Source organism: Pelodiscus sinensis, chromosome 9 (assembly GCF_049634645.1).
Source record: "Pelodiscus sinensis isolate JC-2024 chromosome 9, ASM4963464v1, whole genome shotgun sequence".
Lineage (NCBI taxonomy): Eukaryota > Metazoa > Chordata > Testudines > Trionychidae > Pelodiscus > Pelodiscus sinensis.
The window spans coordinates 15,474,871-15,501,526 of NC_134719.1; the positions used below are offsets into that span (position 1 = coordinate 15,474,871).

Sequence of the window (26,656 nt, forward strand, 5' to 3'; positions counted from 1 at the left end):
TGAGAGAGCTGATTAATAAGGACACTGTTCCAGGGTTCTTTTTACTTTTCCTCTGCTCGTGCTGTGTGAAAATTAGTTTAAATTTAGTAATGAGAGAACTGGAAAAGTTTCAAAGCTTTGGCTGAAGAAATCATCCCAAAATGTTAATGTTGAAAGGCTAACCCCGGAGCCAGTGTAATCAGCAAGTCGCTAATTTTTTTTCTTCTGACCTAAGATGGAAAATGGGAAAGAAAAGAACTTTTTGTTGACATTTTCTTGTACTTCCTACTTCAGGGCTAGAAAAGCTACATGAACAGCCTTTTTCACTATCACAACAACATCTGTTGACCCAAATGCTTATTGTAACCAGAGTGTAGCCATTTATTATTACAGGGTAATAATTAGATATGATGCCATCAGATTAACCCTTATTTTGCTTTTGTGTGATCTCAAGATTACAAGTTATCTCCCTGGTCCTTCTATGAGTTTACAAGAACATATTTCCTGGGTGCTAACTTTAGACTTCTTCCCTGTTTAATTATTATTAGTTGGATTATCAACAAAACATAAGAAAAAAGTGTTATACACACTGATAACACAAACTGTGGGTTATGTTCAGGTAACGCACAGAATTATGACCAGAGTGTGTATACACTATTTGGAATAAAATATAAGAAAATACATACATACAATGCAATGTTGTTATGGTTTATATAATGATATTAGAATAGTTTGTATAAACTGAGAAAACTACCCTATTACAATACCTTATCTGTCTTAAGAGATAAGGAAAGATCATATCAATAGCCACCCTTTGGAGGCTCATTTTCTCTAGTGATCTAAAGAGAAAGCCAATAAGTTGCAGCTCCCCAGTGTATCTGAGCTACCATCAACACAACTTCCAGTCCTAGACACCCAAGCCACAGTAAATGTGCAAGTTTCCAGTGTAGTCTCCAACTGCCAAATCAGGAGGCAACAACATCCTTCCAGTATGGTTTCCAATTCTTGAAACCGGAGCCAGTATAAACACATTGTCTTTCAGTTTACCTTCCAATCCAGGGGACATCAAGGAAAAATATATGTTAGAGCATTCATCGCTAAGTTGCCTTAGAGACCCAATTGAAATGCTGTGACCTTCTGCAGACCATTCTCATGAAATCTCAGAAATGTCATTCCTATCTGGAGAGAAGAAATGCCAAAATACTTATGAGAAAAAATACTGTATTCCAGTCTAGAAGTCCACAGTTTGAGAACTTTGCCATAAAAATATTCTACTATTATTTAATAAAAAGGTAAACTGCTGAAATTGGGAGTTGGAGGGGACAGCTGACTTGTTTTTAACTTTTAGGCTCCATTTAAATTGTGTGAATATTTTTTATTTTAGCTATTTTCCCATAAACCCTACCACCAATCTCACTAAAAATGTTATTCAAGGCACTTAGAGAAAAGCTGTGTAGGATTAAATCACTCTTTTCTGAGAAGGGAAGTACAAAACTAATAGAGAAAGGAATTGCATTTGAGCTTTTAAAGAAAGACAAGGGCATTTTAAACAATTGAAATTAAATAGAAAAGTGGACTATAACAGAGTACTTGATAATCTCTCTTCTGCATTTATCAGAATCTGTTGCACATGCTAAAAGAGAAGGCAAGAGGTAATCTTTGCTCAGCTGTTTGTTTTTAATATGATCATGTTTTGGCTCCTAACTACATCTGACTCCTGAGTAAAAGCTGCTTGTATCATTCAGAAAAGCACCTCACTGTCTCATGTTAAATGTCTAGCTACTAGAAAACCAAGTGTGGTAGAGAGAATGCCTCCAAAGTTTATGGCATTGAGAAAAGATTTAGGATCAGAATATATTTGCAATCAATGACAGTAATGTCTGTTAGGCCACTATTATGCATCTTGTCTTGTTCTTAGCTACACATATTCTGTTGCTTCATTTTTAAGGCAGGTCTCCTTCGGGGGCTACATTCTCCACATCCCATGTAGCTATTACTGTTCTACTGTTTATCTCAAATGTGCTAACTTGTATTTAGTTGGTAAAATAGTCTAATAAAGCATGTAAACAGCAAAGGAGATTAATGAGCATTATTAAGCTTTCTTCACATGGAAAACGGAGGCTAGTTTGAAAGCCATTGTGCTTAATTTGGGAAGGGGGGATTAGTTTGAGCTCTCTGAGTCTTGTTTTCAGGAACTGAAAAGCTAAGTCCAGATTTGAAGGCATCATTCTTGAAGCATTGAACAAAATCATTCTTTGTTCTTCACTGAAATTTATCTGCAGAGGAGCTGCATTACTTCCTGTGAAATACAGCCGTGCAGATGTGCTTTGCTAGGAGTCACTCTGCTTCTGCTTCCTTTAGTGGAGTCATCAAGAATAGGCACTTTGTGCTGGAGTGAAAATGATGCTGCTTTGCCTGTTCCCAGCTGGGACTGAGCTCTTCTCACCAAAGGGGCACGACTGCCTTCTAGTTATTCTGTTGTTTGTTTATTTGCAATGAAATGAGATATCACTCACTCAAACCAAAGTCTGACCCATTGAGATCTTGGAACAACAGGCAACAGGTTCTAAAGCAAATGCAATTTGAACTAATAAAATAAATACATTAAACCAGAAAACATGTAAGGGAACTATGAATGTGCTGTGCAATGATTAAAAAGCGTTGCTCAGAAATTTCTGAGATTAGAGCGTATGTGGAAGCTTATCCCATTTTTAAGAAACCATAAAATATTACATTTAATTAAAGAACATTTATGAATGTACGTTATATAAACCATCATAGAAATTGATTTCATAATAGTACTTTGCATAATTGAAGAATTCCTGAGTACTTTATGGTTTAAATTCTGGTAGTACAGTAATTGTGTGGTGAAACAAATCAGATGTTATTTTCTGAATAATAGTTCACATCATTTTTGAGATCACATTGGGCTACATTTTGCCCTGATGCACTGATGTTTCACTTACCATCACTGCTTTTAGCTCATGGCCACATTGTGCTAGAATCTATACAAACAGAGTAGATAAAAAGTTCCTCTCCCAAAGACTAGACACGCTAAGAAAATAAGCAACATGCAGAGAGTGCTTAAGAAGGAGACAGCTACCTTCACGTGTTCTTATACTTTATGTAATTGCAAAACATTCAGTTAAATAAACACTGAATTACTCCAATTGCCATTAACTCCTGATTTCTTCCAGGGGTTCTGGCAGAAGCAGATCTAGAAGAAAAGAAAAATGATAGTTAGTGACTCTAATCATAAATTCAGGGCATTATGTGAATTCAGAAGACAGGTGAGGTAATAGAGTAATCCAAACAGTTATTAGTTCTCTGTCCTCTTCTAAGTGTGATCAGGAACTCTGGCAGTTCTACATCCTTCCCTTGGTTTCACTGTGGGCATCTAATATTGAGCGTTCTATGTGATTTTCTTCCATTCCAGTTTCTTACACCAAGGTAGGGCTCCTTGGGGAGTTTTTGGCCCAGCTGGGTGAGAAGGGTTCTGTTCCCTTATGTGTGCACCTGGGTTACAGCAAGCATCGTGCCGTCCGTTCCTAGCTATTATGAAAACCTCGTGAACTGAACAATGGTAGCATGTGACATAATGCGTGCCAGTCCTATTGAGAGCTTTTTAGGCAGTGCTGGATTAAAGAATTTTGCTGCCCAGTGCACTATGGCTGGGGTGCCTCTAATATCTTCCGTAGGGGGAAGTCAGTCCTAACCCTGGTGTGAGAGTGGTCCTGTGGAGGGGGCTGAAGAGTGAATCTGTTTCTCACTCAACCCACAGCAATGTTTGTCCTTTGGATCCGGCCTGACTCCTTGCTCTGGACTATTGGTTCTCACCACAGCATGCTGGCAGAGACTCCAACTGTTCTAAACTGCCACTCTTGTGGCCTTGGATTGTTTTGTCACTATATGTTTGGGAGGTTGTTTCTCCCAAATAGAGAAATGGAGGCCATGTGGAAGGTCACCTGATGCACTCTCGTTAATCTGGGCCTGCTGTGTGGAATGCCACAAACTAGCAGTATTTCAGCCTAGTCTATCTGGCATGTTGTTCCTAAAAATCAAGAGAGGTGTGTTACTTCACCGGCTAGATGACTGTAATTAAGCTGCATGCAAATAGGTTATGAACAAAGTTTTGTATACACTCTAGCAAGCTAGAGCTAAATTCTGTGGTTAGTGATCTCAAACTTTGAGAAATATTTGCCTTGGCATTCAGAGGAAGTCTGGCAATTTTCAGACAAAATGAATTTCCCAAACCAAAACGTGTACCAAATTCAGAGCCATGAAAAATGTCTCACAGACTATGCGTCTCTCACCGTGAAATCTGATCTTTCCTGCGGCTTTACCCTATACTAATCAGATTTCCTGAGGAGACCAGCATTTCTCAGATTGGGGGTCCTGACCCAAAAGGGAGTTGAGGGGGTCACAAGGTCATTTTAGGGAGAGTCACGATATTGCCACTCTCACTACTGCACTGCTGCCTTCAAAACTGGGTAATCGAACAGTGGTGGCTGTTGACTGAGGGCTTAATTTTGTAGACAACAACACAGAAGTAAGGGAGGCAACACCATAACAGGCACCCAGCTCTGAACACAATAGTGCAGAAATAAGCATGGCATAGTACACTATAGCCACTATTACTTCTGCCCTGATGCTGGCGGGACACTGCCTTCAGACCTGGGCTCCCAGCCAGCAGCAGCCACTCTCCAGTTGCCCAGCTCTAAAGGCAATGCTGCCACCAGCAGCAGTGCAGAAATCAGGGTAGCAGTATCACAATCCACCCTACAATAAACTTGTGAGCAGAGTACAACTTCTTTTTGGTTCGGGACCCTCACAAGTACAACACAATGAAATTTCAGATTTCAATAGCTGAAATCATGCAATTTACAATTTTTTAAATCCCATGACAATGAAATTGACCAAAATGGACTACGAATTGGATAGAGACCTAGTTATAGGGGAGCAAAATTATGACTTCATAATAGAAGCAGATTGCAACCATTATGAAGAATTACGAAAGAGAATAGGGTACAATTGTATACTATATTAAAAACTATATCCTATAATGCACACAGAATAGGGGAGCTGAAGATGCGATTTTTTTTTAACTTAGGTATTTTATATGATGAATTGCACAACCTTAATGTTAATATTGGACCACTGTAGGTGGGACTAGTAGCAAATAATGATGTTGCTTAATTCTTCCCATTATAAGATCCTCTTTTCTGGTGCTTTTAACTTTGCTAAACTTTAAGGCTACGTCTACATTGCAGGCTTCTTGCGCAAGAACTGTTTTGCTTAAAAAGTCTTGCGCAAGAGCACGTCCACACTGCCATGTGCTTTTACGCAAGAGATGTGCTTTTGCACAAGAGCGTCCATGGCAATGTGGACGCTCTCTTGCGCAAGAAAGCTCCGATGGCCATTTTAGCCATAGGGGTTTCTTGCGCAAGAAGCCCCTGTTGCCTGTCCACACTGCCTTCTTGCGCAAGAGGGCTTATTCCTCGTGGGAAGAGGAATAATTCTTGCACAAGAAGCCCTCTATTCTGACGCTTTACTGTAAATTTACTTGCTCAAGAACGCGCGTGCAGTGTAGACACTCCACAAGTTTTTGTGCTAGAACGGCCATTCTTGCGCAAGAAGCCTACAGTGTAGACATAACCCAAGTGTATGTCTACATTGCACAGATATTTTGGGATACTAGAGGTGTACCACATCTACACATTTTTAAAAATAACAGGTGCTTTATTTCGCCATCCTGGTAAACCTTGTTGCACGAAGGTTAAGGAATGGTTTGAAATAGCATGTTATTTCAAAATTTGGCACTCTATAGACACAACAAATTTCAAAATAAGCTATTTCAAGATAAGATACGCAATTTGCATAGAGTAAATTACATATCTTATTTTTAATTTAGGGTGCTGTGTATACGCACCCTCAGTGTTGTTTGGACTGAAATTTTCTATGCTGGGTTTCTGCATTAGGTAGAATTTTTTGAAAAAAAAACAGTAAAACAATTTGTTTCTGAGAATAAGATCAAGGAAAAATTATAGTCTTTCCCATGATAAATACTTCTGGCAGCTTTTTTAAGTCCTAGAAATTTGGCAATGGGGAATCCTTTGCTCTCCTCCAGAAAATGTGATCAAACTTGACTGAGTTATAAGCCTTTGAAAAATGGTCATTTGCTTACACTCAGTGGAAATTTACTAGAGCTTCAAGCTAAATTTTCAGAAGATTCCATCTGCACATGGCATGCTCCAGCCTGGCAGTGAGCAGGACTTTCTCAGCAACTGCTCCTCGGGTCTCCTGCAGGATCGGACAGGTCTGGGCAGTGGAACTGAGACCAGAGAGTCCGTCTCTCGGGCACTTTGATGACCTCCCTGCTGGCCCAGGCAACACAGAAAAGGGAGTGGAGGTCTGCAGAGGGACAAAAGCTGGACTTAAGTGGGGAGGGAGAAGTCAGGCAGAGGCAGATTACATTGGGTTAAGCAGCCTGGTTGCAGGAGAGAGGGATACTGTGAGTAGGGCTGAGGAAAATTGGGAGCCGAGGGTTGGGGGTGAGAGACTGAGATTGGATAAGGTGTTGGGGAAACTGGGCAAGGAGACTGGACTGGGATGAAAAAGCTGAGGGGCTGTGACCAGGAATGTCTAGCTGAGGAGAATGGGGCTGGGACGAAGAGCCAGAGGTGGGAAAGAAATAGGAGTGAGGAAGAGATGGCTTGACAGAAATGGCACATTGGGAATCTTCTGCCCACTAAAGCATACTTGTCTTAAGAGCAGGGAATGGAACCCAAGATTTCGGTGTCACCCATTCCCCTGCTGTCAGCATACATCCGAAACCCACTGGCAAAGTGGCCTGTCCTCCCCTAGTGCTGGTCCACATAGACAATGGCAAGCTATCAGTTAGGATGAGCTCAAGACCCAAGCCTGTGTGTGTCAATGTGATGCCACATGATAGAGTTCCTGGGGGGTTATTTCACTTTACTTTGTAACAAGCAGACCTACCCAGCATTATGTGGGTCCGTCAGAGCAGGGGCTTGGGGATCTGCGGGAGGGGAGTTCAGGAGGCTGGTGGCATGTTCTCTCTCTCCCAGGCTCACCTGCCCACCAGGGGCCTGTTCTCTCCCCTCTTCTTCCCTCTCCCCCCCCTCCCGCGGGTGACCTCTCCGCCTGCCAGGGGCCTGTTATCTCACACCCAGACCCTGCCACTCACCAGGGGCCTGTCCTCTCCTCCCCCCGATCCTCCCACTTGCTAGAGGCCTGTTTTCTTCTCTTGTCCAGACCCCCTGACAGCCACCAGGGAACTTTTTTCTCCCCGCTTCTGACATTGCCAGGGCCGAGAGATGGGGAAAGGGTTTGGGGCAGTGGAAGGCAAGATGGCAGAGCCCCAGCGCTGCTGGACACCCCTTGGGGGTACTTCTGCCCCCAGTGGACACTCTGCAGGATAGCTTTCCCCTGCAGGCTCACTGCCCTCAGTGGCAACTCTCATATCATGTCCCTCTGAACAGCAGCCCCTCCCTTTGCATAGTATGGAAAACTGTCCTATTCCCAGGGCTTCCGCTTGTCCTGACACAATCATTTATGAAAGGATATTTTGGCCTTGGAAAGGGTTCAGAAAAGGGCAACTAAAATGATTAGGGGTTTGGAACAGGTCCCATATGAAGAGAGGCTAAAGCGACTGGGACTTTTCAGTTTAGAAAAGACGAGACTGAGGGGGGATATGATAGAGGTATATAAACTCATGAGTGGTGTGGAGAGGGTGAATAAAGAAAAGTTATTCATTAGTTCCCATAATATAAGAACTAGAGGACACCAAATGAAATTAATGGGTAGCAGGTTTAAAACTAATCAGCAAAAGTTCTTCTTCACACAGCGCATAGTCAACCTGTGGAACTCCTTGCCAAAGGAGGCTGTGAAGGCTAGAACTATAACAGAGTTTAAAGAGAAACTAGAAAAATTCATGGAGGATAGGACCATAAAAGGCTATTAGCCAGGGGGTAGGAATGGTGTCCCTGGCCTCTGTTAGACACTGGAGATGGATGGCACAAGACAAATCGCTTGATCATCATCTTCGGTCCACCCCCTCTGGGGCACTGCTGCTGGCCACTGTTGGCAGACAGGCTACTGGGCTAGATGGATCTTGGTCTGACCCAGTACAGGCATTCTTATGTTCTTATGTTCTTATGATAAAATTAGGAACTGGGGAACACATTTTGCCTCATTTGCAATTTTCTCAAATACTGTGGGTCTGAAAGTTCAACTGAAATGTTTATAGGCTTATGTTTTACATAACTCCAACTACTGAGGGAGAATCAGAGAGGAGAGCAAAATTTCTAATGAAACACTGCACTCTGTTTCTGTGTGCCATAGAGTGCACTTTTTTCTGCCAGTCTAGCTTTGTTCTTCTCTTTCTACCACTTTAGCAGAGGCTTCCCTGTCACTATACCAACATGTATTGCCTTTGAAAAATAGTGGATTAAATTATAGCAGAGAGAGTTATGAACTTGAACTAGTTTGGTAAACCAAAAAAATAATTCAGAGGCTCACATGATCTCAGTGAGGTTCACTCATCCATATTTTGGCTCACACACTTTTTTTTCTTCCAAGAGTGAGAATCTGCTTATGTAAATGTGAATTATTTGTGGTGTAAAGGCATGCTATTGCTTTATTTCCCACCTCAAGATAAAATGGCACCCATTATTCATGTTTCATTTTTTGTTTACAATGGTGATAAAATATATGCCACAGTCTAATGCTGCTGAAAATTAAAACGGTGAAACCCAAAGTTCAGTTCAAATAAGCACTCAAAAGCTGGGTGGCTTATTGAACAAAGGGCAAACTATGCAAAACTGAGCAAGAGAATAGATGCCTCAGTCTCGTGTCTCAGCACAGTCTAGTTCTTCAAGAAGTAATGAGCCACACAAAGAAATTGTTTGAGTGGTCTTTCAGAAAACACTGCTATCGTGCCACAAATCAACAAAATGTTACACAGATAGGCTACGTCTAGACTGGCATGATTTTGCGGAAATACTTTTAACTGAAAAGTTTTTCCGTTAAAAGTATTTCCGCAAAAGAACGTCTAGATTGGCACGGATGCTTTTGCGCAAAAAGTGTTTTTGCACAAAAGCATCTGTGGCCAGTCTAGACATGATTTTGCGCAAGAAAGCCTCGATCACCATGTTAGCCATCAGGGCTTTTTTGCGCAAAACAGTTCTTCTCTGTCTACACTGGCCCTCTTGCACAAGTATTCTTGTGCAAGAGGGCTCTTTCCCAAGCGGGAGCGTGAAAGTATTTGCGCAAGAAGCACTGATTTCGTACATTACAAAGTCAGTGCTCTTGCACAAATTCAAGCAGCCAGTGTAGACAGCTGGCAAGTTTTTGCGCAAAAACAATTGTTTTTTGTTTTGCGCAAAAACAATCTTGCCAGTCTAGACGCACTCTATAGAGTACAGCACTTTCCCTGCCTGGAATAGCGTGGCAAGACACAGGCTACATCTACAATACCACAGAAAGTCAACTTAAGGTACACAACTCCAGCGATGTGAATAATGTAGCTGGAGTCAATGTACCTTCAGTTGCGTTCCCATGAGGTCTACATTGTGGAGTGACGGGCTGACAGGAGAAACTCTCCCATCAACTTCCCTTACTCTTCTCATCAGGGTTGACTATATAGTGAACAGTGGTCAATTTGGCAGGTCTTCACTAGACCTGCTAAATCAACCACAGTTGAATCAATCTCAGATCATTTATCTAGGTGGTAGTGTAGATGTAGCAAAAGGAACACAGTTCTAGCAAGAGAGAAAAAAAGGAATAATCTTACAGAGCAAAAAAAGGAAGAAAGCAAACTAAGTCTTTACAACAGTGCTGTCCACTCTTTTCAGCCTTTGAGAAAGACATGATTTCTAAAATGTCAAGGAGTCACAATCAGCTATTGGGGTCAGATGTTGTGGCCTGATTTGCCTCCTTTGCACTGCTCAAAGGGTATGTCTACACTACCACCCTAGTTCGAACTAGGGTGGTAATGTAGGCAACCGGAGTTGCAAATGAAGCCCGGGATTTGAATTTCCCGGGCTTCATTTGCATAAAGCCGGGCGCCGCCATTTTTAAATGTCCGCTAGTGCGGACTCCGTGCCGCGCGGCTACACGCGGCACGGACTAGGTAGTTCGGACTAGGCTTCCTAGTCCGAACTACTGTTACTCCTCGTGAAGCCTAGTCCGAACTACCTAGTCCGTGCCGCATGTAGCCGCGCAGCACGGAGTCCGCACTAGCGGACATTTAAAAATGGCGGCGCCCGGCTTTATGCAAATGAAGCCCGGGAAATTCAAATCCTGGGCTTCATTTGCAACTCCGGTTGCCTACATTACCACCCTAGTTCGAACTAAGGACGTAGTGTAGACATATCCAAAGGGAGCAGAAACCAAACACAACTCCTGCTGGGAATTCCTCTGCTCAGGGAAGCCCCATGTGGACACGGAGCTAGCAAAGCTGGCTTTTACACCTCGTTCCATAAAGCTCCTGGCACAGGGGATGTTTCAAAGGTTGGAAGGGGAGCAGTGCTCAGACTAACCCTAGTTAGTGTATAGTCCAGGGCTGGGCAATGAGACGGAGGCTGTGCTCTTGCTCCAGCTCAGACTCAGGGAGATGAAGCTGTTTGTGGATCATGAGCTTTTCTTCTGCTTTTTGATCCCTGGGGGAGAGGACCTATCTTTTGCAAGGCACCTCCCCAGACTCAGCCAGAATTAGTCAAGCTTCTGTCCAACTGCTCCTGGGGCTTCCACAGCCAGTGGTCAAATCTCCCGCCTGCTCCCCATAGGAAAGGAAGCTAATTCAGACACTTCTGTTTTGAAAATTGCCAGTTGAAACTTAGAGAATACACTTTAAATTCATAATGCCACGTTCCTTCTCTTCTCATTACAATCACTTTCAAAGGCCACAGTGAAGAACCTGGAAAGCCACACATCAGCCATGTCTACACTACGCAGATCAACACTGCCACAGTCGATCTTCCAGGGTTCAATTTAGCGAGTCTAATGAAGACCCGCTAATTCGAACTGAGAGCGCTCCCCCATTGGCACCAGTAGTCTCGTTCCTCATGAGGAATAAGGGAAGCCAAAGGGAGTGTTTGCTCCCATTGACCTCCTGCTGTGTGGACGGCCCAAAAATGTGATTTAAGATACGTTGATTCCAGCTACATAGTTAACGTAGCTAGAATTGCATACCTTAGGTTGACCTTCACCTTTAATATAGACCTGGCTATCAGGAGCTCTGGGTCACTTGAAAGTTTATCTCTCACCAATAGAAGTTAAGTATCAGAGGGGTAGCCGTGTTAGTCTGAATCTGCAAAAGCGGCGAGGAGTCCTGTGGCACCTTATAGACTAACTGAAGTGTAGGAGCATTAGCTTTCGTGGGCAAAGACCCACTTCGTCTGATGCATGTAGACATGCATCTGACGAAGTGGGTCTTTGCCCACAAAAGCTTATGCTCCTACACTTCAGTTAGTCTATAAGGTGCCACAGGACTCCTCGCTACTTCAATAGAAGTTAGTCCGATAAAAGATATTACCTCACTTATCTTATCTTTCTAACTACAACATTGCAAACCCCCTATTTATAGCATTCACCTTCTCTTAGGCTTAGAGCCTGAGAGAGGAAATCGTCTATATAAGTGGAAATGTAACCCTAAACAACCTCGTGGTTTACCAGAGTATTTCTTTTGTGTTCTGAGGTTTCCAGCTAACACAAGATATTTACCCGATCCATTTATTGGGATTAAAATAAGGGTTATAGTCAACACACAAATCCAGGACTTCTTTTCTTCGTATTTTAAAAATGTTTTCTCAGTAGCTTTTTGACTACAATGATTGTGCTTGTGGTTTTGCTTACGCGTCACAACAGCCTGCTGTTAACCTAGATATACATTCCAACCATTCCTACAGCACAGGCTTCAAAGCCAGTCAGAAATGGTTTCAGGACCTGTTCAGCATCTATTTTCAGCCACAGAAGTGAGTTCACTTTACAGATTCTTCCCAGCATGTGCCCAGAAAGATAAAGCACAGAACTAGACACACTCCAAGATTCACCCTGTCTTCTGCCGGCCCAGAGCCTTGGGGAAGATCTACCTAGGGACGAAATTTCCATGGCGTAAATTGGCCACAACCACCCTTGCACCACAGGGCCTGTAATAGTATACAGAAAACAAACAAACAAACACAGCTGGCCTATGCTTGTTGTCTTAAATTCGCAGGGCTTGGCCCACAGGGCTATTTTATTGCTGTGTAGATTCTGGGCTTGGGTGAAACTCGAACTCTCAGACCTGCCAGAGCCCAGACTAAGCCTGCAAGTCTACTGGCAGTGCAAAAGTCCCATAGTTGAGCCTTGTGAGCCCAAGTCAGCTGGCATGGGTCAGCCAGAGACTTTTTATAGCTGTATGGACCAAGCGTTAGCTGTCAGGCCAATGTAAAAAGTGGGCAGCACTGATCAGGATGGGGTTATAACCAAGGTGACTGGAGACTGCATTGTTTAGCACCTCCTTTCAGCAGCACAGCTCCAATGAAGCTCTAGTAAGCATTATGGGTACAACCCATCTGAGCAAAAGCCCTATGGGACAATAGGGGTGAAAAAACCACCTGACTTCTGTCATAGTGGATTCCTCAACCGGAAAGAGACATACTTAGCACCAGGACATGTAATTTATATCTCCCGACTAGTTTTTCTGAATCTGTTCCATGGTCTCTTGACTAAGGAAGGTCTATGCTTTTTAAATATCTATATACCCCCCTAGTTCGAACTGGGGGGGTAATGTAGTCATACAGAGTTGCAAATGAAGCCTGGGATTTGAATTTCCCGGGCTTCATTTGCATAAAGCTGGCTGGCGCCATTTTTAAATGCCGGCTAGTTCGGACTGCGTGCCGCATGTAGCCTAATCCGAACTAGCTAGTTCGTGCCGCGTGTAGCCGTGCGGCACGCAGTCTGAACTAGCCGGCATTTAAAAATGGCGCCGGCCGGCTTTATGCAAATGAAGCCCGGGAAATTCAAATCCCGGGCTTCATTTGCAACTCCGTATGACTACATTACCCCTCCCCCCCCAGTTCAAACTAGGGGGGTAGTGTAGACATACCCTTAGTTCCAGTTATAAATGTTTATTATTCCATGCAAAGGCTAGTGTTCATGCATCACTACAATGATGAAATCAAGTTCCCAGAATTCAGGAAGTGTAGACTTAAGGTGGAAACTCTAACTGTAATTCTGCCCCCTTCGTGGTGTCTCATGATATTACTATAAACTGGCAATTAATACAAGATCGAATATCTGCAAACTGGAATATCTTGAACAACTTTCCATGTACTACAGCAAGTTACGTCAACTTTGCATCTCGGTTTGTTTTTTTAGCTTCAGCCAACTTTGAAGAAAATTGATGTGAGTAGTTCTAAAGTTATAAAATAATGTATAAACTTGTCAAGTTGAAACTTTTTCCTTTTTATTTACTTCTTTAAAAATTAACTCAAACCTATGCAGACTTTCTGATATTTTCCACTAAAAATAAAATAATCTCTAGTCTCGGACTGAGCATGGAAATTTTCAGCTCTAGAGGAATTTTTTGCTCAGTAACTTTGACAGTCTGAAAAGAGATTTACAGTGAAGCTGCTTCAAAAGTGTACAGGTGCTCTGCAGTTAAAATAGTTGAGACTATCATAGTTCCCATTGAAGTCATTGGCCCCATTGGCCTTATTTTCTTGGACCCTTTGAATACACTGTGCTCAGAGACCAATCTTCAAAGATGTGTTTCCCTTTATTCCAGCGGTGTGGATTAAACAAGAGGTTATATATTCTGTACATACATCCTGGGATCAGCCAGGCATTATCTTGCTGTATAATGTTCAATAATCGAGAACCATTTAAATGGATTACAAAGTTTACATGCAGCTCAATCCTTCTCAAAGCACTTGGGTATGTGAATCCTTGTGTAAGTATTTACCTATGCTGCTCCGCATGTTGGCTGCCATTCAAGAGGCATCATCAAGAGGACGAGGTCAACATTCACTTTGGAGATGCAGCACAAAAAAAAAGAAAAGTGTTTAACAGACAATTGTGCTGGCAAAGAGGAGCAATTGCTAATATTAGGGAATTGGCTTCTAAAATCAAAACAAAAATTGCCTTTACTTGTACTCTGCTTAAGAATTTCAAGTAAACATTGTGACGGACCTTCCCCCATGCTTTATAAAATGGACTTATGGACACAAATATGCATAACTCGAAGATGCTTGGGACAGATTGCCTCATGTAGCCTATCAATCTTAATGTCTTTATCCACTGGGTCTGTGTATCTTATTTTAGTGTATGTATCATTCTTGTGCGTAAAGTTAGGTATATGGAGTGGGCATGGTTTATGGTTTTTAAATGTGTAATGAAAGCCATCAAGGGTGTTTCCAATACTGGAATGCCTGAATGTCTGGGCAATCATATGTAAATAGCCTCTATTTTCCTTTAAGTCTTGGCAGTGGTTGGTCCTAGGAAGTCATGTGACCTTCCTAACTGGTAGGGACTGGCCAAGTAACTTCCCATATAAAAGTGAAATCTATAAAACAAAGGAATCTTAGCCATGTCTTTGTCTTTGGCTGGTATGGCACACCAAAGAGGATGATCCAAAGACCCAGGGTGAAGGAACTTCCGTGGTTTAAAGGCTTAGGTGGAACAAGAAAGGTTTTAGGGTGAGCTTGTAATAGTACTGCGGTTTTTTTGTTAGAATTAATTAAGTGTTTTCTATTATTTTAAGTTTGTTAATTAGTTTGCTGTGCCTAGTCTCACTTATAACCATGTAAATCCTACTGCTTGTACTTAATAAAATCACTTCTATTTACTATCAAGCCCAGCATAAACAATTATTTACTCACCTGTGAGAGTGATCAGTGTGCACATCCTCCTTTCATTGTTAAAGGGGGCTTACCTAAACAATTCATTTGGAACTCTGATCCCATTTGGGGAGAGGTATACCTGGAAGCTGGCCCCAAAGCTACATTTTCCTTGGACCTGAAGAATTTCAGTATCTGTATTGCTCCTTGAGGGGCAGGGGAGGCAGTGATCTCAGCTCTGAGTCTTGGATGGGGGAGACCAGGGAGCTGGCCCAGCAGGACAGGGTGGTGAGAAGCCCCAGAGAACAGGAAGGTGGGTGGCAGTGGCCTTGTCAGAATCCTGGGAAGAATCCCAAGGGGTCTTCTGTGACCTCACCCCATCACAAATGTATGCAGCTCCGTTGGCCAATTTGCATCCATCCATATTTGTCTCATGGCACTGTAAATCCATGATGATTCGATGTGTTTGTTGTTTTGATTATATTTTATCTGCTTTTGGGGCCTGTCTCTTGGAAATAAGTTGATGTCCATTGTTACATCTGTCTTAGATTCAAAGTGGTCTTCAGGAAGAGCCCTAAGCAGAGAGCGTTACAGAAGCCTCATGTTGGGGAGGAAGCACTCCAGCCTTTTCTTCTCCTGACACAACGATAGTAAAGGCGTCATGAGCTAGCCCTGCTGCTTGAGAATCCAAGAGCACTGATGAGTCCAGGAAGAGATGCAGACAGTGAACTATTTTTGGCAAAACGCACTGAGGTGCTCCTCCAATGATTCCCCTAATAACACTTATTATGTTGTCCTTCCCTGTCATTTGTGACCAACCCTTATCTTGGCCAGAAACAGAGATAATAATGAACCTCTAAAATATAGGGCCAATGGGGAGACAGAGATAAGTGTCATGGGACTACTGACGACACAGAAATCTCTCCATTCCCCAATGGCATTTGAAACACACTGAAAAGAAAGGGTGATAAACGAAGCAGTGGGAGCCATCCAGTGACACCCCAGAGTAACTCTCTTGGATCAGCTGGACCAGATGCCATTGGCACAAATGGCATACAATCCAGGAGAGCTGGCAACTCTATTGCCCAAACTATACCAGTTTAAATGCTGAGAAAGAAGACTGCATTCAGAGACTGTGTCTTGAGGAAAGGTCTAGCCAGTGACTTGCCTGTGCAAGGGGAATGTCAATGATCCACATATTCATGCCCATAATTTATGTCCTTAATTTCTCCCACTTGTTTTTCATAATATACCTATTACCTAATAAAAAGAGTGTCAGTCAATCAAATGGTTAGATGGCTAACTTGTTAAAGTTAGGAAAATATTTAAGCCATTCACAAACCAGTTTTGCATTGTATGGACAGTGCTGTAGAATAATAAAATTGTACTCTTATGAATTAGGTGATTTCCAACTGGCTGATAAATGAAACAAGTTTGGCCAATTTGCTGAGGTGTCCAATAATAGTAAAGAGAGCAACTGTTCCACAACTCTGCCAATGTTCATCAGACACAATGACAGTAGCCACATCATTAATCACACAGTATATTAGAAATAAAGTCACTGGAATGGAATGGTGTCAAAGGATAAATGTTTCCCACTTTGAAAATAAACTTCTCAGTTTCACCTCTAGTGTTTTTTGATTCCAGTAAATTCTTTGGTTTCACCTGGCATTTATGTAGTAGTAGGAGACCAATATCTTATGACAAGGGCTTATTCCACAGACAGCTATCTGTTTAGCATACCCTTAAATCTACATAATTACTATGCCAAGACTGCTACTTTTCCTTAGAGGTTAAATATAAATTACATCCTGAAACAGTGTAACTAGATGTAATTAGCCTTGTTTAGGCACTCTCACTTTAAATTATATTTGAAAATCTGTGATGCTTTTCAAGGCACTTAACCTTAAATAGGTTTAATTGTACATTCATCTTGTCAGTTTTAACTTTATTCACAAATAACATTCTAAAGATAATTTATTAGTTCATTCAGTTACACCAGATGAACCAACATATACACTCTTGTCTGAGAGGTTATCATGCTTAACAAAACATGCTATAAAATTATAAACTCCATGAAGGTTGTAATTAAATTTACAGGCAGTCTTTTCCTACAACTTTAAGGAAAGAAGTCTGGTCTCTGGGGTTGGTTTTTTTTCCCCCGTCCTTCCCCCACTCCCCTTTTTTAAGGTCTCGTTCCGTAAGGATTATAGCTCCCCCGCTGTTTGGAAAAGATAATTTCACTTGTAACACTAATAACTTGAGCAGGGAGAAGGCTGGCTCAGTGAATGGAATGCACTTCACTGCACATCTTGGCTTAGTTAGAAATCGGAAACAGATGGTCCTTGCGGCTGGCTTCCCACTCAGCCCTGCTCAGTGCCAGCCTGTGGTCGTTGGCTGGTTGCTGCTGGCACTGTGTGACTTGAACATAGTAGGACAGTGGCAAAAGAAATCAAATCTTTTTCATTGAGCAGCAAACTGTAATGAAATTTGACAGATCTGACATTCTATACCCAACATCTAGTTAGAATATATTAACCTTTTAGTTTTCTTAAGCTCCTCTTGTACAAGTTATGAAACTCCTTATGAGAGTTGTATACTGGGTTGAATCCTTTGCTAGGGCTCTAGAAGAGAAGCCAAGGTCTTTTGGATGTCCTCTAACATCACAAGCAAAATAAATATTTCACAAGATGAATGAAATGCTGGACTTGTAATTCCTCCCCAAAGAGTTATATGTAAAGGATTACAACAGAAATGTAGGTTTGTAGATTTTTATGGCATTTCATGTTAGGAGGAAAAAATCAATACAAGATGAGAGTAAAACTGATTTGAGTATTTGGAGTATGCTCTGTTTTCACTACCTAAATACTGTAATTTTAGCTTCATATAGCTTTGTGTGCATGTTGGGGAAAATGTCTGAAGTTTTTACACTTGTGTGTTTTCTGTCTTCCTTCTTGCATCAAATAGTCCCACTGACTTTAGTGAGGCTACTCACAGTATATGCCTGATAGTACATATATGCAGGACTGAACCCTAAAGCTTTGTAGTTAGCACTTTTCCAGTCATTTAATTTGCTGAATTTAGGTGATATAGACCCTGATTCATCAAAGCACTTAAGCAAGCACTTAAAGTTAAGAGCATGTTATAAGTGTTTTGCAGAATTGGGGCTTTAGAATGAGACCTGGTATAGTACAGATGTTCAGTTACATCAGAGTTAACAGTAAATCTGTTGACACTTCTCAACACTTTGGGGGGAATTTTTTTAATTTCTTTGGGTGCGTCTAGACTGGCATGATTTTGCGCAAAAGCAGCTGTTTTTGCGCAAAAACTTGCCAGCTGTCTACACTGGCCGCTTGAATTTGCACAAGAGCACTGACTTTGTAATGTACGAAATCAGTGCTTCTTGCTCAAATACTTTCATGCTCCTTCTCAGGGATAAGCCCTCTTGCGCAAGAATACTTGCACAAGAGGGCCAGTGTAGACAGGCACCTTAATTTTTTGCGCAAGAAAGCCCGATGGCTAAAATGGCCATTGGAGCTTTCTTGCGCAAAAGCATGTCTAGATTGGCAAGGATGCTTTTGTGCAAAAGCACTTTTTGCGCAAAAGCATCCTTGCCAATCTAGACGCTCTTTTGCGGAAATACTTTTTAACGGAAAAACTTTTCCGTTAAAAGTATTTCCGCAAAATCATGCCAGTCTAGACGCAGCCCTTGAGTGTTGAAACAAGATTTTCCTTCTCTTTTCTCTATCTCCTCCTATTTGATACTGATGTGAAGTCATAATACTGCATCTCTGACGCTAATCTGTCTCCATAGTAACAGATTATGTCAGCAGTAGAGGATTATGACTCCACTTTGAGGATTTGGCAGGAGGCAAATCTCGGTGACAGGAAGGTAATGAGTAGTGGTGGAGAGAGAGAATTGTAGCTAAAGAGATATATGCACAGAGTAAAATTGCAGGTGAAGAATCAGAGAGAGTAGAAAGAGATGTGTCAGTAAGTGAAAGTAGAGTAGATAGAATCCTCTCCCTCACCCCTCAAATTAGCTATGTCCCCAGACAGCTTTACAGCATCCTGAAGTCTCTGGCAGGAACTTCAACTGTTACACCTATTTTGGCCATTGCAAAAAGAGTGGTCCCATGCTGCCTCACTCGTGTGTAGGCCTCTAGCTATAGCAAAGCCCATTGACTGAAGCCAGAATCTCAGGATTTTGAAAAGCTAGAACATGTACTTGTCAGCAACTTTGCCCGAGTTTTCCAAAAAACAGCTAATTGTCATTGTTAAAGATTAGGAAATTCTTTCTGTAAGACATCTCAGTTAAGATGATGCTGGGAAAATAGCTCCAAAATTAGGAGCAGATTTAAAATTATGTTATGGCACTCCCCTCTGTTAAGATGTAAAGCTTCCAACTAATTACAGCTACAGAATCATGAGAAAATGAAAGAAAGAGTTAATTGGCAATAGACATGATATAAATAAGTTAATAATCTAGTATATACATTACCAAGGTCCTAGTGAATATTACTGGGGGCTGCATGCATCTAGAATGATAATACAGTTTGAATCTTTCTAGTCCAGCACCATCAGGACCTGACTGGTGCCAAACCAGAGAATTTGTCAAACCATGGAAGGTCAAAACTGTCTAGCAGCAGTACCAGCACTTCCAAAAACTGCTTTACTGGGCTCTTAGAAGACATTTAGGAGTAAATTACAGCAAAATAGCAGCACAGAACACTGAGAGCCAGGACTGTAAACAAACTTTATGGGACCACGGGAAACTTGGTCACACCCAGGATAAGTGACTATCTGGCTAACTAAAATCATGCTGGACCATGGATGTTGCCAGACTAGAGTGTACCGGACTAGAGAGGTGCAACCTGTGCCTAGTTCCTTTTGCCCATTTGGATATTATAAACTAAAGTGGGAAGAAACTGCTGAATGTACCTGTTCCAAAATTTCTAATGCGGTCAGTTTCCACTAAGATATATATATCATCTTGAGATATTCATCTGAATCAATGTACATTGTTAGCCTGCTTTAGCATTCTTCCTTAACTTTGTGTGCTTGATACCAGCAAGGACCTGATCACAATGCACTGGAGAATGTAGATTCATAGGAAATACTCATAGTGTTTGTGCTGTGGCAGGTACTTCTGCTCAACAATTAAGCAAATTATCTTTAAATAGTTAGCTATGTCTCCAGTAGGAAGCCAGAAAGTGTTTGGCAAGTACCTCTACTCATTGCTTGAGGCCTAAAGATGTTAGAAAACAAATCCGTAGTTCTGTAGCTCATGGATACAAACACCTAATCCATTTGCCACACAACATATCATCAGCACTTGTGTCACCAGCACTTTTATTTTACAATCGCACAGAGGAAAGCATGCTAAAGCAGGCTAGCAAAGTACATTGATTCAGATGAATATCTCAAGACTGCATATATCCTATTGGAAACTGACTGCATGAGAACATTAGAAATTGTGGTACAGGTACATTTAGAAGTTTCTTCCCACTTTGGTTTCTCTGTCCCTATAGATGTATGTGTAGCATTAAGTTTTTCTCCCTACAAAACAAATCTAGTTTAGAAACAAATCTTTTTATGGTTTATTGTTGTTCCGAATGCATCATTTTGTCATTGTACCATTCACATGCAGTGTTGTGCAGAACGCTATTGACAAGAGTTAAATTCAAAACATGTAGCCATTTTCTTCTGTGTGGCTTTTTTTCTGATTGAAGGGAAACTATTTAGATGTTGGTTTCCAAAACGGCATCTGCCAGCAATCAAAGGGAAAAATTGTATAAAACAAATGCAATTGTTTGGAGTAACATTTCCTGGATCATGTTAAATGCTTGATTTGCTCCCCATTATGCTCACCAAATAATTTTATTTTCCACAATAATTGCAATATTTATTATGTATTTAAACTTGTTTTAATATTAACATCCTACTTACTAAAGCAGTAATTGATCTATGCTAGTAGACCCACCACTGCCATATTTATAAAAAATAGCAACATTAATTGCACTTCATTGTTTGGGGTTTAAAACCCTACCGTCCAATAATAATGATCATGTCTTTGCATACAACTACTGTGCCGTCTGGGAGAAAATGGCTTCATGCTTCTGTCATTCATAAACTGAAATCTGTATACTTTTTAATGACTGTTTATTTGATGTGTTACTATTGAACATTTTAAAGAAAAGTATTTTGGGGGCCTACAAAGACCTAAGAGCTATTAAAGCAGTGTCTACCATAGGAATACAGGCAAACGTTATCATCTGATATATATAACCATATCAGGACACATATAGTGACAGAGTCAGGAATATTTGTCAGTATTTTTTAATGAAAAAACACAAAGCAAGTCTGGTTCTGTAGTAATATATTAGTAATAAGAAGGGTGGGTAGGTTGTTTGACTTGAGAGACATAGAAGGGAAGGCAGAATGAAATTGAATCTAACATTGGTTCAAAGGCTGACTTATTTAATCATTTTACTTTATATTTTCATGATTATTTTGAGGGTGTTCTTCCACTAATCACTGAGGAGTAGCATTAACTAAGCTGAAGTAGCACAACACAATAAAAGTTTTGGCTGGCCAGTGCAGGGACAATTCCTGGCAGAGTGTCCATTTTCTTCCTGGACTATGGCTACAACTTAACACTTCCCATGCTAGCCAGACTTTTTCCTGTAAATAGAGTTGATACTGTACCTGCAGTCGGGACAGGTGAAGTTCATTGGAATGCTGTACAAAAGATATGTTTATATATTTTTAATTCTGTCCAAGCATATTGTTAAGTTTGGCATCAAGAAGAGGGAAAATAAATTGTCCTTGTTGTAATAGAGCAGTTGGAGGTTACCTTAAATCATTTGTCATCTCTCAAATCAGAAAATACTCAAGGTATAGTTCAAACTGAATGAAAGAAATTCTGTACTATAGTGAATAACTATTTTATAAACTATATAATCTGGAAGTGTATTTTGCTGTAGCCAGCTAGCTAAACAATCATTAGCATGCAAAATAATCTAAAAAATTATGTGCCTGCAAGTTCTCTCCTTTTGACCTAAACTAAAATGTATATCGTTTGATCTAGAGTGGAGGTTTTTAATAAATTTTCCCCTTGTATCTATTAGAGAAAAGACATATACGGCTGTCTTTGAATGACTTTATTACTCATAGTTCAATACAGGTATGAAATAGTACTGTCAATAGTCTGCAAGTTCACAAATTCACTCGGAGTACATTAGGGAAAGAACTACTGTATAGATTGCAGTGCCCTATTATTAAGTGATAGTGGTTATGTACTGTACATGTGCCTCCAGGGATTATAAAATGATCTGATTTAAATGTAAACAATTTAGTGCCTATTTAAAATTCTAGCATCATAAAAGTGAAAGTTTATTTCTTGATTTCACAGTGCACAAAGATAATTTACTACCTGCATATTTCAATTCTGTGATTTTTATTTTATTTTTCAATTCAATGTTTAACTTGATCATTTCATAATTTTTTTGAAACTGTTATTTGGTTATAGTCTTTTTTTATGTGAAAGTATTATTTCTTAGAGTAAAAGTTATGTTAATGAAAATACTGATGCGTAGAGAAGTTTTGCAGTAGAAAGAAAAAAAATACATGACTGTTATGGTTGTTACCAAACGATATTATAAAACAAGTTTAAAGAATGTAAAGGTAGAAAAATAGTATTGGAATTGTTTGATTAGCTCTTGGATAGACCTTTAGCCATCTGATCTTCATATGGAAAGTCATTCATTCAAACAGTGTTCTCTAGTATCTAAAAATAAGGAGCAATAGGGATGGAACCAAATACTTCCCTTTTAAAAAAAAATGAAAGAGTGTATTTGATTCCTTCGGAAAGCTTTATCAATCACTAGAAGGTAAATATACTTTGGCAGTCTATACATTTGTTTTGCTTTTTGTTATTAAAATGATTATGTCCATAACTATTAAAAAGATCAGCAAGAAAAAAGAAATTGAAAACATTCAGTAGGTTGTTCCTCCACTTCCCTCTCCCGGTCATGTTCATGGGAAAAGTAGCTGCGATAAACAGATACCGAATGAGACTGAAACTCTTTTAAAAAAAAAAAAAAAAAAAAAAAAAAAAAAGCCAAAACATTGCATGATAGTCTCTAAGCAGTTCCATCTGTCAAGCAGAAATTTTAGGCTAATAGCCTGTGGCGATCTCCCTCCGCAGTCCACTACCTGCCTTTGTCCTATTAAATCTCTTTATTCTTCTTAAAAAGAAGAAGGGGAAAAAAGAAAAGGAGAACCTTGCAGACAAAAATTATAAGTGATGAAACCCTAATTTTAACCGCCTCTCTTTGATGTTGAGCAGTGGGTTCTTATTTAAAAAGGGGGGGGAGAAGGGAGAGGACAGTGCTGGGAGCAGATGACTTTTCATCTCTACTTCACCTTGCCACTGGGTCTGTGAGAGATTGGTTCATTGTCAAGGAGATTTTTTTTTACCCATGATTCCATATGGTATGGACCGGGCTACATGTTGCCCAACATGCCAGTGCAAATGTTTTCTCAATTAGGTGTCTTATCTCCCGTGAGTTAGCATCAGATGAAGCTTGCTGACAGCATAATGGCAGGGAAAACCTCCGACGGCTCCATCAAATGGCAGCTCTGCTACGACATCTCGGCCAGAACTTGGTGGATGGTGAGTTGGCAGCAGGGCTGCTTTTTTTTTTTTTTTACTCCTTTTTCTGCTTTCCCTCCCTCTTTGACAAAATGTCCCAGACCTCACATTTATCAAATTAACATTTGATTTTTTTCACACTCTTCCGTAGAGCAGCCTCACTCTTGTCCCACTTCTGTGCTTTCCTCTCTGTAACAGGAGACTGTTAATGCGAACTACAGTTTCCACAGGGCAGCTTATTCAATTCTCTTTTTTAAAAGTATATAGAGAAATTGTTTGAAAAAGCCTTGTGCGGAGTAACTTGTCTCAGGCAGTTCCCTCAGGCTCTGAGCTTTGTATTACTTTTATCTGCTGCTTTTCAGATATGGCAGGTATGTGTATGTGTATTTTTGCCAGGCAATATTTTCTGCAGAGGGGAGGGGTAAATTCAGTACATTATAGAACAACCTGGTTACAGTAGAAACTCTGGGATGGTACATTTGTGTCACCGTGTAAAATCATCACGTGTGAGAGAAGTGTGTTTTGCAAAGCGTTGGCTTTCATCAGAGACCCCAATCTAACTTTCCCCTCCGTTTGTTTACATTAGAACAGGTTACCATTCTGTTATGATCCCAAGCCATGTGTTATAGATCCCACATAATCTGGCTCGAGCTGCGTTTGGGCACAATTAAAGTTTTAATAAAGTTCCAGGGAGCTCCGCAGAACGAGTTAACTAGCATGTCATGGTCAGTCGGGCCAGACAACCTTTGACATCTTGAATCTATAAGAGGTATAGTGAGTTAGGAGGATGCACAATAGCCCATTGTAGCAGAAGATGCAAGTCCTGTTGTGATGAAGAGAGTCTTCAAATCATTACTGCCCTCGTTAGCGTGTTGTCCGTTAGGGATTAATTCGTTAGCAGTGCATTTTTAGTTTTCTGTAATTATTATTCTTGAGGCAAGCGTGAATTCTTCCAGTGAGAGAAAAAGTTCGCTGCCCGGACAATGAATGTATTATCCGTTCCTAACTGGACCGTGAACCTCAGCTCATTTCACATAGATATCAGTTAAAAAAGGACTGGCGAGTGGAATTACAAAACAAGGCATGATCAGTTTCATTGTAGGATACGCTGAAACAAGTAAGGGGGTTTCCCTCCCCCTCACCTCCCTGTACCACTTTTGGTCTCATTTGGAAAGTTTAAGACCTCTGAGGACTTGAAAGACTTTTAAAAGTGAGATACGGAAGGTTTTTATTCTGCTCCTTGGTGGTGGCCATTGTGTGTATCATGTGGCTTGTGTTTAAAGGTGTTCGGGCTTTTGGGGGGGTTGTTTTGTTTTTGTATTTATAGTGTTTTGTTTTAACTTTTAATTTCTTAACTATCCATTAGAGGTTTACCAGTGCCTGCCAGTGTTATATTACATGAAGCTTTTTGGTTAATTATAATAGTGGAAGACTAACCACTTTACTTATACTACTGATTTTCCAATTAGACTTTCTGCCAGGGAAAATGGGAGGGAGAGGAGGAGGAAAGAATGGAATATTTGCATGCTTAGAAACTGTTGACTATTCATTTGACTTTTTTTAGCTTTTAAACCCCCAGTAAATAACCCTATTGATTCTCAGCTATCAGTTTTGAAGCAAAGTTGTAAACTGCATATTTTAACTATACACTTGATGTCACACTGCTATTTAAGTTTATCCTAATTCACTTGTCTATTTTATTAGCACTCCTTTTTTATTGTTTATCACCTGCTTTTATGACTGGGGTGTTAATGTTTATTTTTTCATAAGTGTCTTCAAATTTAGTTATACAACTATTGTTTCTCTTTGGAAAGTATCCTGGAAAGTTGCTTTTCATTCATAATTATTTCACAGATGTTTTACTGCTGTGAATATAATATGTAAAAATGCTGGAAACATTTAGTAATGCACTTGACTAAAAATAAACAGCTTTACAACCACACATGCTGTTGTTTAGATTAAACATTGCAGAAAATTCTTCTTAAACTTGAACATGTCTCACTATTTATTTTCTAAATGAACAAACAAGAAACACTTACCCCCCAAAGAACACCATAAAACAGCCTGATAAAAAGAAGAAATTGGGCTATTTAAAAGAGGCTTTATTTTAACTGAAATTAATAATTCAAGAACATGTACAATAGATGTTAGTTACAAATAATTTTAAAATAAGACTTCAATTATTGATGGAAGCATAAGCAGTTTTGATATACCATCTGAGTCTATAATGTCTAGTATCATCAAAAGTATAGATGTATTATTTATTTTTACTCCAAAACCTCTTCAGAGTTGCGATAATTGTTTAATCAAAAATGAGATACAAAGCAGATTTTAAAGTTCTAAAGGAAAATAAAGCTTTTTAAAATTACCTCATGCATCTTCTCTCTGCACAAAAATCTCTGCTGCTTAGTGCTAAACTTCGGTTTGGTACTGCCAGCATACAAAGAGATGAGTGAATACCCCTTCCATCCATACACACTCAGCTGCCAGCACTGTGCTATGCAATTTTGGTTTTTAATGAATTGAAAACAATTTGTGTGTCAAATCAAATGAGTGAGTTTGTTTTCTTTCTGGAGCAGGTTCTGAACGAGATTTTAAGCCACGGTCATCTACTGTACTGAAGTATTATGACCAACTTTAAAGGTTCTGTGTCATTATGATGAAAAGACCTATTATAATGAAAGAAAATGCTTTATAAAAAGCTGGGTACAGGAATCTGTTTCTCAACCTCATGCTCTTTCACTCCAGTCTACATTATGTTTTTAGCTAGTTAGCTGGAGATAATGGAGATTGGTTGATTAGTAAAAATGAATAGATTTTATCGTTGGGTAAAGCAGTTTGCATTTTTAAAAAGAAATGGTGGCTTTATAATATGGAGATCGGACGCTGACATTATCATCTGTCATAAATAGGGCTATATTAACACATCTCTAATAAATGGACTTTTCTACACTGCAGCTAGTATGTCCTGTAGCCAGAAATGGAACAGATAATGAAATATATCTTATTTGTCACAGTAAAACAAATGCATAAAGTTTTTTTTCTAACCTGAGTTAATGCCTCAAAGTACTTTAAGCAAGGTTTATAACCAGGGCATATTTAAGATTAATTGCATTTGTCACTGCAGTTTAAGAAATCTTTTGAAATCCTATCTACTTCTCTCATGCTTTAATCATGC

At 40.2% G+C, this 26,656-nt stretch overlaps 1 protein-coding gene and 1 long non-coding RNA gene across 2 annotated transcripts in view; one reads left to right on the forward strand and one right to left on the reverse strand.

Moving 5' to 3' along the window:
- Positions 1 to 474: 474 nt before the first annotated feature.
- LOC102456156 (uncharacterized) lies at positions 475 to 26,046 on the reverse strand. Its single transcript, XR_012905891.1, has 3 exons — positions 25,848 to 26,046; positions 3,083 to 3,196; positions 475 to 1,158 (listed from the first exon to the last, which is right to left on the reverse strand). It is a non-coding gene; the product is annotated as an uncharacterized LOC102456156 (long non-coding RNA).
- Positions 23,389 to 26,656, forward strand: part of NFIA (nuclear factor I A) — a 502,526-nt gene continuing 499,258 nt past the window's right edge. The window contains exon 1 of the mRNA XM_006132338.4: positions 23,389 to 23,499. Within this exon, the coding sequence (XP_006132400.2) occupies positions 23,404 to 23,499 (96 nt within the window). The 5' untranslated portion in view covers positions 23,389 to 23,403. The remainder of the gene's footprint in view (positions 23,500 to 26,656) is intronic.